The sequence below is a fragment of the Callithrix jacchus genome, chromosome 12 (genome assembly GCF_049354715.1).
Source record: "Callithrix jacchus isolate 240 chromosome 12, calJac240_pri, whole genome shotgun sequence".
Lineage (NCBI taxonomy): Eukaryota > Metazoa > Chordata > Mammalia > Primates > Cebidae > Callithrix > Callithrix jacchus.
This window is the reverse complement of record NC_133513.1, coordinates 52331240-52343585: the sequence shown is the minus strand read 5'-3', so window position 1 is coordinate 52343585 and position 12346 is coordinate 52331240. Positions and strand designations below refer to the sequence as shown.

General features: G+C 50.1%; 1 protein-coding gene across 7 annotated transcripts in view; it reads right to left on the bottom strand.

Annotated features, from left to right (window-relative positions):
• Nucleotides 1–12346, bottom strand: part of DLG5 (discs large MAGUK scaffold protein 5) — a 135924-nt gene that overhangs the window by 77444 nt on the left and 46134 nt on the right. For 4 of the 7 annotated variants that reach the window (XM_035267876.3, XM_078345500.1, XM_078345495.1 and 1 more), the window contains exon 2: nt 3385–3453. In XM_035267876.3, coding sequence (XP_035123767.3) covers nt 3385–3453 — 69 coding nt within the window. Of the gene's footprint in view, nt 1–3384; nt 3454–5995; nt 6300–12346 lie in introns of those variants that run through there. The other 3 variants (XM_078345496.1, XM_078345499.1, XM_078345498.1) reach the window with 2 other exon arrangements.

The following is a 12346-nucleotide window of genomic DNA, read 5'->3' as shown; positions in this document are numbered from 1 at the left end:
TCACGTTCCTAAGGTCACCATGTGACCTTACCAGTGACCCCCCTCCTGCCAGGGTGCTGTGTGCTTGCAAGGACTTCTGCCTCTCATCAGGTGTGGCTGAGCCAGCAGGAACTCCCTGGCAGATGCTGGAGTGTTCCCCGGGCCAACCCCACCAGGCATTCCACCCCAAGGGACTGGTGCAAGCCTAGCACAGACATTCCAGTCCCTTCCCAGGGATGAGGTTAGGCCGGTCCATCTCAAACTAGAGGACTATTAAGCTGTAGGAACCCTCAGAGTTTCTGATGCAGCAGGTATGGAAGGAAGCTCAAACCTGCCTCTCTATGAGTGCCCGTGGTCTAGGGTCACATATCAGAGATGAGTGGTCTAGGGACCAGGCTTTGTGAGCCACTGTTTTCAGTGCAAACAAGCTGCCAGTTGTGGTCAATGAGGGGAGGCCATGCTGAGGGACCTCTGGAACAGATTCTTTTGCTCATAAGGAGCTGGCCTTCTTCTGCCACTCACCGGAGATGGCTACAGAGCACTTGGAATGTGGTGAATTTGCCTGAGAAACTAGAAATTGAAATTTCATTTTAATTCATTTAAATTTAAGTACCTGTGGCTAATAGGGCCCATACTGGACACTGCAGCCCTGGGCACTCTCGGGTCTGGATGTGACGGCTGGAGCTGCTGCTACAGGCATCCCACCATGAGCATGCAGGAAGACACCGCACCAAGGAGGGCAGAGCCGCATCCCCACATACTGGCTGACCTTAGCACAGCCTTATGTGGGAGCTCATATGTTTCCCAATTGGTTAAGGCGGCGTGAGTGGGTGTTCTCTGCTGCCTGCACCCAAAGGACAATGGCAACCTCAAGCAGAAGAGCAAGAGAAGCAAAAATCAGTTCTCTGTGAACTCAAGAGGCTTTGCCCGGAAGGGATGCAACCAGTTTTGCTTTGTTTTTGTTTTTCGTTTTTTGTTTTTTTGAAATGGAGTCTCACTCTGTCGCTCAGGCTGGAGTGCAGAATGGCGGGATCTCACTGCAACCCCCACCTCCTAGGTTCAGTTCAAGTAATTCTCCTGTCTCAGCCTCCCGAGTAGCTGGGACTACAGGCATGCACCACCAAGCCCAGCTAATTTTCCTATTTTTAGTAGAGACAGGGTTTCATCATGTTGGTCAGGATGGTCTTGATCTCTTGACCTCGTGATCTGCCTACTTTGGCCTCCCAGAGTGCTGAGATTACAGGTGTGAGCCACTGCGCATTTAAGATCCAGACACAGACAGTACAGACCCAGCCTGCTCCAAGAAACACATCAGAGCACTGCCCCTCTGCCTGCCTGTGACTCCCAGGAAGAATATGGGGACATTGTTGATAGCTCCATTGCAAGGACTGAACCAGCTTCAGGTGCGTGCAGAACCAACTGGTGGGTCACAACCATGACTCTTCTTCCAGAGTATGCTGGGGTCCAGTTGCCCAAGAAACATCCTCCTACTCAGGCTAGGAATTCCACCATCAGCAGTAATTGCTGTGGGTTAGGCAATACCCCTCTCGGGGAATCCTCTTTCAGAATGCACATGTGTCTAGAAAAGGTAACCATTTAACCCCTGAAGTGCCGATGGGAATGAGTTTGCTGATTGCTATCTGGTGAAGGGTGAAAAACTAGACAGGTCAGAGGAGTATGCTCAGGGCTTACCCAGTCCACAACCTTACAAAAGCCTCACCTTCCTCATCTACTGATCCTGACTGCCCCACTCCATGCACTTCCTGAAGAGTAAGTCCCACATTCCAAATTCCAACAATCCCATCATTCCATTGATGTGTCTCAGGGCACCAAAAGCAGACAGAACAAAGTGACAGGACACCGTTAGGAGCTTTGAATTGCAGTCCCAGAAGAGCCCACCCTGAGCCCTAAACAGGATGAGGATTCTGGGAGGAACTGTGTTTTTATGGGTGGAATTGTGGGCCCCCAACAGATGCTGAAGTCCCAATCCAGTAAAATGTGAATATGAACCTTATCTGGAAAGGTAAGTGTTACCTTTCCTAGGCGCATCTTCATTCTAAAAGGGGATTCCCAAGAGGGGCGCTGCTCAGCCCACAGCAGTTACTATTGCTGATGGTGGAACAGTCTTTACAGATGAGGTTGCGGTAGCGTAAGGCAGGCTCCTAGGCCAATCTGACCAGTGTCCTTCCTTATTAAAGTGAAATCTGGAGACAGACACACGCAGAGGGAGAACATCATGTGAACACAAAGGCGGAGATCAATGTGATGTCTGCAGACCACGACGTGCCAAGGATTGCCAGCAAGCCACCAGAAGCGAGGAGAGAGGCCTAGGACAGATCCCTCCCTAGCGCCTTCAGTGCGCATGGCCTCATTGACACTTTCATCTTGGGCTTCTGTCCTCCAGAACTGTGAGACAATAAATTTCTGTTGTGTAAGCCACCTGGTCTGCGGCACTCTGCTATAGCAGTCCTAGAAAACTCAAGACGGAACTCCCCCGCTGGCCACTGTCTTCCTTCTCATCACACTGCCCTCCCCTTACTACAGCTGCTTATTCAACTGTTCCCCACCAAAAGACCCTAACATCCAGAAGTGTGGGGCCCACATCCGCCTGATTTGTCACTATGGCACTAGCCCACCTCTGGCATACTGAAGGTGTTCAGGATGTGAACTGACATATGAAAGAGCTGTCCTGACTAGTTCGAGAATCTCAGGCATGTGACTTCCCCTCCCAGAATGTCAATTTCCCCATCTCTCTACAGGAGGAAAAGAAAATAATTGGAGTAGATGGCCTCGGTGAGTCCTTCGGGCTCAAAAGATGCCGGGACTCAACCACTGAAGGTGTCTGCATCCATCAGGCTATGAAAAACCCCACTAGAGGTGTTAAACAGAGGGCACATCATGCAGGGAATGGGTCACGGAGGTGGGGGAAGGCTGAGAGACTACTGCGGCCTTCCTGCTGGATTTCAGGGAACTCGGAGAAGGGCTGGCCTCATTGTGTGGGCTTTCTGGAACCCATGTTCAGAGAAACATATCCAATTCAGCATAGACTGGCAATGCCTGTTCCCAAGGCAACTCCAAAAGGGGTGAAGTCTCCTGGGTAGTGGTCACTGAGCTACTATGAGGCCTTTGGGGTGGGGGTGGGGGTGATGGGACAGCAGGCTCCTCTAGAAGCCCTGTACCCTGACAAAGTAAACAATGGCAAAACATGTACCTCCCAGCACTCACCTCCCCACCTCCCTTCTAACATCAGAACTGGGAAAAAGTGTAAATGAAATCAACAGAAGATGATCCTGTGAGGTACTCTGACAAGGGAGGGCCACCTTCCTCTCCCATGAACCCCAGCTGCCCTGGCTCCCACCCTGACCCCTGGCCCACCCAGTGTCCTCCCCAGAAGGCGGTACTCACCCACACTGCTGAGGGAGCTGCTGCTTTCTGAGTCTGAGGGCATGGTGGATAGGACGCTATAGGTAGAACCTGGGAAAAGAGGGGAGACCATGTTACTAACCCCAAGGGGTCACTCATCTTCACCCAAAGCCACTGTCAGGCCAGCTGATCATCAGTCAATGCCAGGCCATGAGAGCCACATGCACCAGGCACTAGAAATCCACATGTGGGGCCCAGCAGAGGCGGCGCACTCAGCAGATCTGGAGTCGGTGTTTCTGCCCAGCCTCACACCTCACTTTATTGGCCCCTCCTCCTCTGGGTGGGTGGGTAGAGGGGAACTTGGAATCAGTCAGCTGGCTTCTTGTTGGGACATCTGGAGAAAGGCTTAGCAAGGGAGGGACAAGTCCCAGGTAAGGATAGGGTATGGGAGTTTCCTACAGATCTCTATCAATATGATTCTGACTTCCACGAGGAGGGTAACAGAGCAGAAGTTAAACAACAACTGAACTATCTTTTCTTTTTCTGTTTTGCTCTTAGGCTCTAACTGTATTAAGTTCAGTTCTCAATAATTTAGTTAGTAACTGTCCCCTTATTAAAAGTTACTCCTAAAATGATGAGCAATTATACCATCACCAAAGCCACAAGGTAGCACTTTTTTTGGTCCACACTTAACATTAATTCCTAGTTGTGGACACACAACCATTGTGGTTTGGTTTGAATTCAAATATTTTCAAAACCAGATGTTACCCGTCCAGCACGGTGAAGCCCGGTTTCTGAACCTAGCTCTATGTAGGTGCCCACAGCTGGGACATGCTGAGCAAGTCGCTTCTGTTTCCTGGTTTGCAAAACGAAGGAGTTCAGCCAGGCAACTTATAAGGCCCCTCCCCCATCCTATTTCAGTAATTATATTTTCATGATTAACGGAAACCGAAGGTGCGTTTTGCTCATCAAGACCATGGATGACACAAAATTAAAAGAGAGGGCAAACTGACTCAGAGACTAAATTGGGAGGGGACAAAGCATAATATGCAGAGATGGCAGGTCAAAGAAAACAAGGACGAATACAGTGTTTTGTTCCTGGAGCCAAAAGAACTATACAATGAAGAGCGGTATGTACCAGGCCAAGTGGGTGAGCTGGAGATGGAATTTTGCAATAAGGGCTTTGAACAAGCCTTAGGGCTCTGGCATCAGAAAGCTGCCAAGAACTAATGAGATCCTGGACTCCGGAACCAGAAATGTAGGGACCAAATTTAAGGAGCTCCCAGCTGGGCACAGTGGCTCACGCCTATAATTACAGTGCTTTGGGAGGCTGAGGTGGGCAGATTGCCTCAGCTCAGGGGTTCAAGACCAGCCTTAGGAACATGGCGAAACTCCATCTCTACAAAAAATACAGAAACTTAGCTGGGAATGGTAACACGCACCTATAGTCCCGGCTACCTGGGAGGAAGGAGAATCACCTGAGCCCGGGGAGGTCAAAGCTGCAATGAGTCATGATCATGCCACTGCATTTCAGCCTGGGCAACAGAGAAAGATCCCGTCTCCAAAAAAAAAAAAATCTTCCACTGCAACTCTTGACTAGCACCCCACACACATCTTTGGAAGGGAAAGAGGAGAAATTAAGAAATTGGGGTAAGGCAGGGGAGAGGAAGATGCACAGTAGGTGGGAAGCCCATGGGGGACAGGAGAGACCTTGAGGGGAAAGTGGGGAGACTTTGCTGGGGAGGTGAGGATCATGCAGGAGGGCAGAGAGACAGACTGCAGGCAGGTGAGCTAGCTGGCGTGTCCATCAGAAAAAGAGATGAAAGAGGAGAGAAAAAAGAAAAAGCAAGCAAAAAGCAACTTTGGTAATGGCAAGAACTAGGACAGGAGAGACTGGCAATGACTGGTAGCCTCATTACCACATTTTCAGAGACTTCTGAAGGATCTGAAGGTGTTGAGCATGGACTGAGGAGGATGACTGGGGAGTGGGTAGGTGTCTTGTCCATCAGCAGGACCACCAGAAAGGATTAGATTTACTCTTGATGGCCTCCAGCAGCCAAACCAGGAGCAGTGGGTAGATGCTGGAGAAAGCTGCCTCTCTAAACAGGTCAGGATGACCACAGTCAGCCGTGCCAAGTATGAAAAGCCTGGGGGTGAGAGAGTGAGGGAGGCCCAGCACTCAGGGGCATGGATGTCATGGGGAAGTCAGTGCATTTAAAGGGAGATGAAACCAGAAAACCGGGTTCAGCCTTGAAATTCTATGATTCTGCTAAAAAAATGAATAACCCATGCTCCACCTCCCATATCTGCAGTCCAACCCACACTATGAGCTTTGCTGTGCATTCAGTATCGTTGCATTTTTGTCTCAACAAAACAATGAGCATCACACATTTTTAACCCCTCTCTCTTTCTGTATCATACACATTTTGTGTGGCTTCAGTATCTGTGAAATAAAGTCAAATGCAATTCCGGCAATCCACTGATATCTTCAAAGAACAAGAACCCAACACGATGTCTATTTTCTAAACTCAACTGTCATTTTTTAAATAGTATTTCTTCTTTATGGGGGCAAGGAAGGCTAGCCAACTGATACCTGAGCAGATTGTTTTTGGAAGACACCTACTCAGGAAAGCAGGCACAAATAAATTCTTACCTCCAGAAATCTCTATGCTCAACCCACCCCGGCTGACGACACCGGCAGCCTGTGCTCCGGATGCCGCTGCAGGAACGCTCCCCTCTTTCTTACTGTTGGCATCAGCGGCGCCCCATCTTCCAGTAAACTGCCCCTCCTCTTCAGATTGTCTCTCTCCTCCCCCGTGGCGAGTTTCCACTGTTAATTAAGCTTGGCAGACACCCTTCCCTCTCTCCGACCACCTCCCGCCCTGGCTGGGGGAGTCCACAGGCCAACCGACACGTTCTGTTCCTCTTCCCTGTCCCTGCAGCCCTGACTGGGCTCTGGGGCCTGACCAGGGCAGCGTGACATCTTTACGTGCATCTCTGGGCATCACCCCCACCCCCTCCCCAGGAAGCTGGCAGGGATCCTAGGAGCTGGTGGGGGCAGTGGTTAAAATTGGACAAGACCCAGTTTTTACAATGTTCCCAGAGCCTTGGACGTCATTAAAGGGGGGAAAAAAGGCCCAAAGACGACATTGTCTCGGTCACGCTTTGTCTCTGCGGTTATTGTTGTCCTAAAGGCCTGTGTGGTCAGGACTGTCAGAAAAAGGCAAAAGAAGCCACTGTTCCCCCTAATGTCACATGGTGTCCTTTCAAGGCCAGTGGCTTCCATGGGGCTGAGGGACAGGTGGCATCCTCTGCCACGACCCGATCCAGGAGGAGACAATTTCCCCCAGATACTCCTGAAGGAACCTCCACCCCACCTGCCCCTGAAACCTAGGATAGGCTGCTGAGGAAGGAGAAATGGTGTGGAGGGACATTCTCTACCTCGCAGAGTGGCCAGGGCTAACACGGACTATAGGATCAGCCTCCTGATGTGTATACACACACACACACACACAAACACACACACACGAGCAGGGCACCGACCACAAACTCATACAAACTACCAAGTACCGTGCAGAGGTCCTGATGAGACCCAGAGAGAGTGGATGAAGTGGGAACATTTCCAGAAGAGGCCAAGTTTAGATGTGAACATATGGGCCAGAGCGTGATATCAGGAGATTCTTGCTATCAAAGGAACTACCTGGGCAATGCAAGCTCTTATTTGGCAGGTGAGGGTGGGGTTTCAGAATGCATTTCTCACAAGCCCCCAAGGCAAGTGCTCCACACACTGGCCCAGAGCTGGAGTCAGCAGGTGAGATGCACACGGACGCTGCAGCTGAAACCCTGGGAGGGGCAGAAGGAAACCTCTGGGAGGAAGCCAGCCTGGTGACCCTCTGGGATTGGCCTGGGCCACAGGCACTGTCTGTGTCCTTTCCAAGAGCCCGGCCCCTGCTAATTCTATTTACTCTGTGACTCAGCGCCATTGGTTCACGAAGACCACTTCAAAAGAACTTCCAGTAAAAATCACCCGAACAATAATGAAATGCCCCAGCCCTCCCAGATCCCCTCCCACAGCCCGTGGGGCCCAAGAGAGATGGAAGTGCACCCCCAACACACCCCTTCCATTCACCTGGAGCTTGTAAAGGCTCTGGTGACTCACACTTCCTCTTTGTGAAACCCACAATGGCTGAAGGAACTTGTTCTAGCCTTGAATCAGCACACAGAGTTCTCCCTGTCCTCCAGAAGGGCCCAGGCAGAAAGGCAGAGAGCTGACAGCTCGGGGTCACGGGAGGCCAGCACCCCCTACCTCAATCCCCGGGGAAAGGGGAGGGAGAAGGCAAGCTGCTACTCCCTGGGGCTCTGGGGTCCCTGGAAACAGAGCAGGAAATACTGCCTGGGCCCCAGGACGACAGTCACTTCCAGGGCACCTGGCCCACCTTGCCACCCTCCGCTAGCTCACACTCAGAAACCACAGCCTACAGAAGAATGACCAAAGGTGCCCAGTCGCTCCCGAACCCACATGTGTCAGCCAAGTTCCCAACACGTGCCCTGCACCCAGCATGGCACTGGGTCAGGTTCAGGAGAAAGAATGGCAAGCCAGGGGCTCAGGAACCTCGAGGCTACTCACCTGGTATGAGCAGCCTTCAGAAGAAGGCCCTTCTCAATGAGCTAAACAGTAATGATTACAGCACAGTTAGGGCCAACCTGCCTGGAGTCAGCTCCCAGCCCAGCCCCTTATCAGCTGTGTGTCCTTAGGGAAGTCACTCTGCCTCTCTGTGCTTCCACATACTTGTCAGTAAAATGGGATGACAGAAGTACTTATGTCTTAGAGCTGTTTGAGGATAAACTGATTTAAAGCAGGTTGAGTATCCCTAACCCAAAAATCTCCAAAATCTCCAAAAACTTTTTGAGCACTGACATGACACCACAAGCAGAAAATTCCACACCTGACCTCATGGGATGGGTCAGTCAACATGCAGGCACAGGATACATGCTGCTTCCTCAAGGAAAAAACAAAGTTATCCTCAGGCTATGTGTATATAAGGTGCGTATGAAACACTAAATACATTTCACATCTAGATTTACGTCACGTCCCCAAGATAATTCATTATGTATATGCAAATATTCCAAAATCTGGAGAAATCCGAAATGCAACAACACTTCTGGTTCCAAGGATTTCAGATAAGGGATATTCCGCCTGTATGTGAAAAGTGATTCAAACAGCACCTGCTGTTATCATGGTCAGACCAGACCTGCAGAGGGCCCTTGCAACTCTGCTCTTCAATTCTTCAACTACATACATAGAAAGCTGTACTAGAGTGACAGGTCACACAGTCCACAAGCAAACTGCTGCACTGTATGGCACTAAGAAAAATAATAGCAGCTAATAGGTACTAAGCACTATTAAGTGCTAGGACTGTGCTAAGCACTTTGCATGTAGTGCCTCCATTAATTTCCATGACAACCCAGAGGTTGTCATTAGGCCCATTTCAGAGGAATAAACTAAGAGTTAGAAAAATTAATCTGCTTAAGGTCATGCTAGAGCTACTAAGAACGCAAACAGGATACAGACCCAGGCAGTCTAGCCCAGCACCTGTGCGCTCAATCCTACATACAATACTGCTGCCTGGCTCCACAGGGAAGAGCAGTCAGAGAAGACTTCATGGAGGAAGGGGCCTGGAGCTGGCCCTGGAAGGTGGTGGCCTTGGATAAGTACAGGAGAAGCCAGATTGGCTTGCAGGAGACAATAGGCAGAACTATTTCTCTGGGAGGGTGAGAACTCTCAGAGCAGGGCCAGCTCTATTCCCTGGGAGTGGGCTCATCCCCTCCCTGACCAGCTCTCCACACCAAGACAACACTCAACAGGCATTCTGAGCTGACCCACTTCTATCCAAGTGGGAAGAAAGAGGAGGAGGAGCTGTGGCTTCATGGTCCCCATTCCATACCCATGCCTGTGATGGCTGCAGGGTGTGGGCCAGCCCTCACTTGAAAGCCACTCAATTCTGTGAACTGCAGAGACAAGGAAGGAGGTGACAGAGTGAAAGTTGCAGAGTGCTATCACCTTTTGCAGGCTCACCTTCCCTGATCTAAAGCCCTCCCGGGATGCTGGGGGAACAGGGCTCAGATCCTACTGGCCGGCTCCTAGGAAGCTGGCTTGCAGAACCATTCTCAGTAATCAGGTGAGAAGTAAGATGACAGGGGAAAAAAAAAAAGAACTACATTCAGGGTAGCCCTAGGCCCTCCCTAGGGACTCAGCCTCCTATCCCTTAAAAGCATGGCCCAGGGGTGGGGAGCTGGGGAGGGATAGCATGGGGAGAAATGCCAGATGTGGGTGAAGGGGAGGAAGACGGCAAATCACACTGCCACGTGTGTACCTATGCAACTATCTTGCATGTTCTGCACATGTACCCCAAAACCTAAAATGCAATCAAATAAAAAATAATAATAATAAAAAAAGCATGGCCCAAGGCTGCAGACACTGAAACCCAAACTTGGAAGCTGACATGCCCCACTATTTCAGGGAAGGTATAGGGTGACCATGGCCCCAGAATGGAGCAACCACAGACACTGGCATGTCAACAAGGAAGTCCTGCTCACACATGCCTTATATGCCACCTCAGGGTGGGAAAATCCCGTTCTCCTGACATGCAGAGGGTGGGTGGTAACTCGGGCAACACCCGCTGTTACCTTTGAGTTAAGCAAGATTCACCCTTCATGTGCACAGCCCGCTCCAAAGTACCAGGTTTGTAAGTTAAGATTTGATATTCGTTTTCCCCAGCTGAGATATTGCTCTAGTATCCTCCACCAAGTTTTAGAGCAAGCAACATCATTATGGTTAAAAGAAAAAAAAAAAAAAAACATAGTAATGACACTGGTTCTCCAAATTTCTGGTCATTATAAGAACTGCTCATCCATCTCTAAAATGTAAAGGTTGCCAGGTGAGGTGGCTCATGCCTGTAATCCCAGCACTCTAAAAGCTAAACTGGGAGGATCACTTAAGGTCAGGAGTTCAAGACTGGCCTGGGCAACAGAGCAAGACCCCCATCTCTTTTTTTTTGAAACAGAGTCTCACTCTGTCATGGAGGCTGGAGTGCAATGGCACAATCTTGGCTCACTGTAACCTCCACCTCCCAGGTTCAAGCCATTCTTGTGGCTCAGCCTCCTGAGTAACTAGGACTACAGGCTCATGCCACCAAGCCCGGCTAATTTTTGTATTTTTTAGTAAAGACAGAGTTTCACCAGGTTGGCCAGGCTGACCTTAAACTCCTGACCTTAGGTGATCCACCCCAAAGCATCAGAATTACAGGTGTGAGCCACCACACACAGCCAACCCCATCTCTTTAAAAAAAAAAAAAAAAAAGTAAAGGCAAGGGGGCATTACCCAGATAATTTAATCAGGCGTGCAGTGAGATCTGTGTGGGGACAGGAAGGAAGATGATGCCTGCTGAGCTCTCTGTCCATTTTCTTCTTTTTACTTTGTATTTTAAAATAAATAGAGACAAGTATCTCTCTCTGTTTCCCAGGCTGGTCTCAAACTTCTGAGCTCAAATGATCCACCCACCTCGACCTTCCAAAGTGCTGGGATGACACGTATGTGTGTGCACCTGGCTTGTGTGTCCATTCCTTAATACATTCCCTAACCCACTGGACTTTTGAGGCCATTTATAAAATAATGAACTAAACTGCCTGAACCTGAGAAAACTCTCACATCAATTTTGCCATCTATGACTCCCCTCCCTTCCCCACCCTAAATGCCCCAAGGCAAAAATATGAAAAGAGAGGGAAAACACAGCATGTGCACCCAGAATCAATCATTCAATACCATGCAAGACCCTTCGCTCGCTAACTACTGGACTGGTTTTGGTCTTTTTCTTGTTTCTTTTTTTCCTCTTTTAAGAGGCAAGTGACAGCCATTTAAAAAAAAAATGGCACATCAAGAAGGAAAGATGGAAGTTTATTGAATTTCAAGGGATGAAAAAAGTCCACAGTCAGATAGCATGCTTGTCCTCATCAGCGAAGCAAAGGCTCCTGGAGGCTTTGGGACGATCACAAAGCCTGTGTCTGATGAAAGCCGCTCTCTTTGTCCTGTCTCCCTTCAGAGTTTCTGGGCTGCAGGTTGGAGATGGGAGCAGGGAGGGAGGGAGAGCAGTGGGGGGACCTGGGACCATCAACCTGACACCAGGTGGGAACACCTCTTGGTTCTGGCTTTCCATCACCAAAACCAAGCCCTGCTTCCTGCTGTCACTCCTGGCCGGGCTGAGACAGTTCTGCACCTAAAAGGCACAGGAGGAGACCCAAAGAGAGTCTGATGAACTCAGCAGGAGAGGAGGGGACCATTACGCTATGCCCTAGCATAGCATGTGAAGGTGAGGGTGGAGGGGGAACAAGGAACACAGCCAAGCCTGACAGTACCTGAAAAGTGAGGAGCACAGCTGAAGGAGTGGAGCAGGATAGGCCACAGTGCCTCTGCCCCGCCACCCTGACAGCACATGCCACACCAAGCCCAGACAGGAAATCCGAGCAGAATGGGCACCCAAGGGGCAGCCAAGCCTCCATTATGCTCCAGCCGGACATCCCCCAGGGGGCATGTCTGCCCTGAAATAAACTTCTGATAAGCCCCAGAAGTCACGAGAGGCAGGAAGCAGCTCTCTGAAAGGCACCGGGCACCCAGGCTTCCTCCTGCTCCAGCCCAGCATTCAATTTCCACTACTCAGTAAACGGAGAAGAGGCTGCCTCCCTCCCACACTGGATAGAACAAATATCTTGCAGAGTACAGTGCCCTCCACCCTCCCAGGGCACCCATACCAATGCAGGCTCTGCATCAGACTGGCTGGCTCAGGCCTGCCACTCACCGGCAGTGTGACCTCAAAAAAGTTGCTTCTACTTTCTGTGTATTTCCTCATTTATAAAATAGGAAGAAGAATAGCTAAGGAGAACAGAATGAGCAAAGAGAGGGAAAGCCCTTAGAACAGAGCCAGGTGCACAGCAAGTGATCCACAATCAC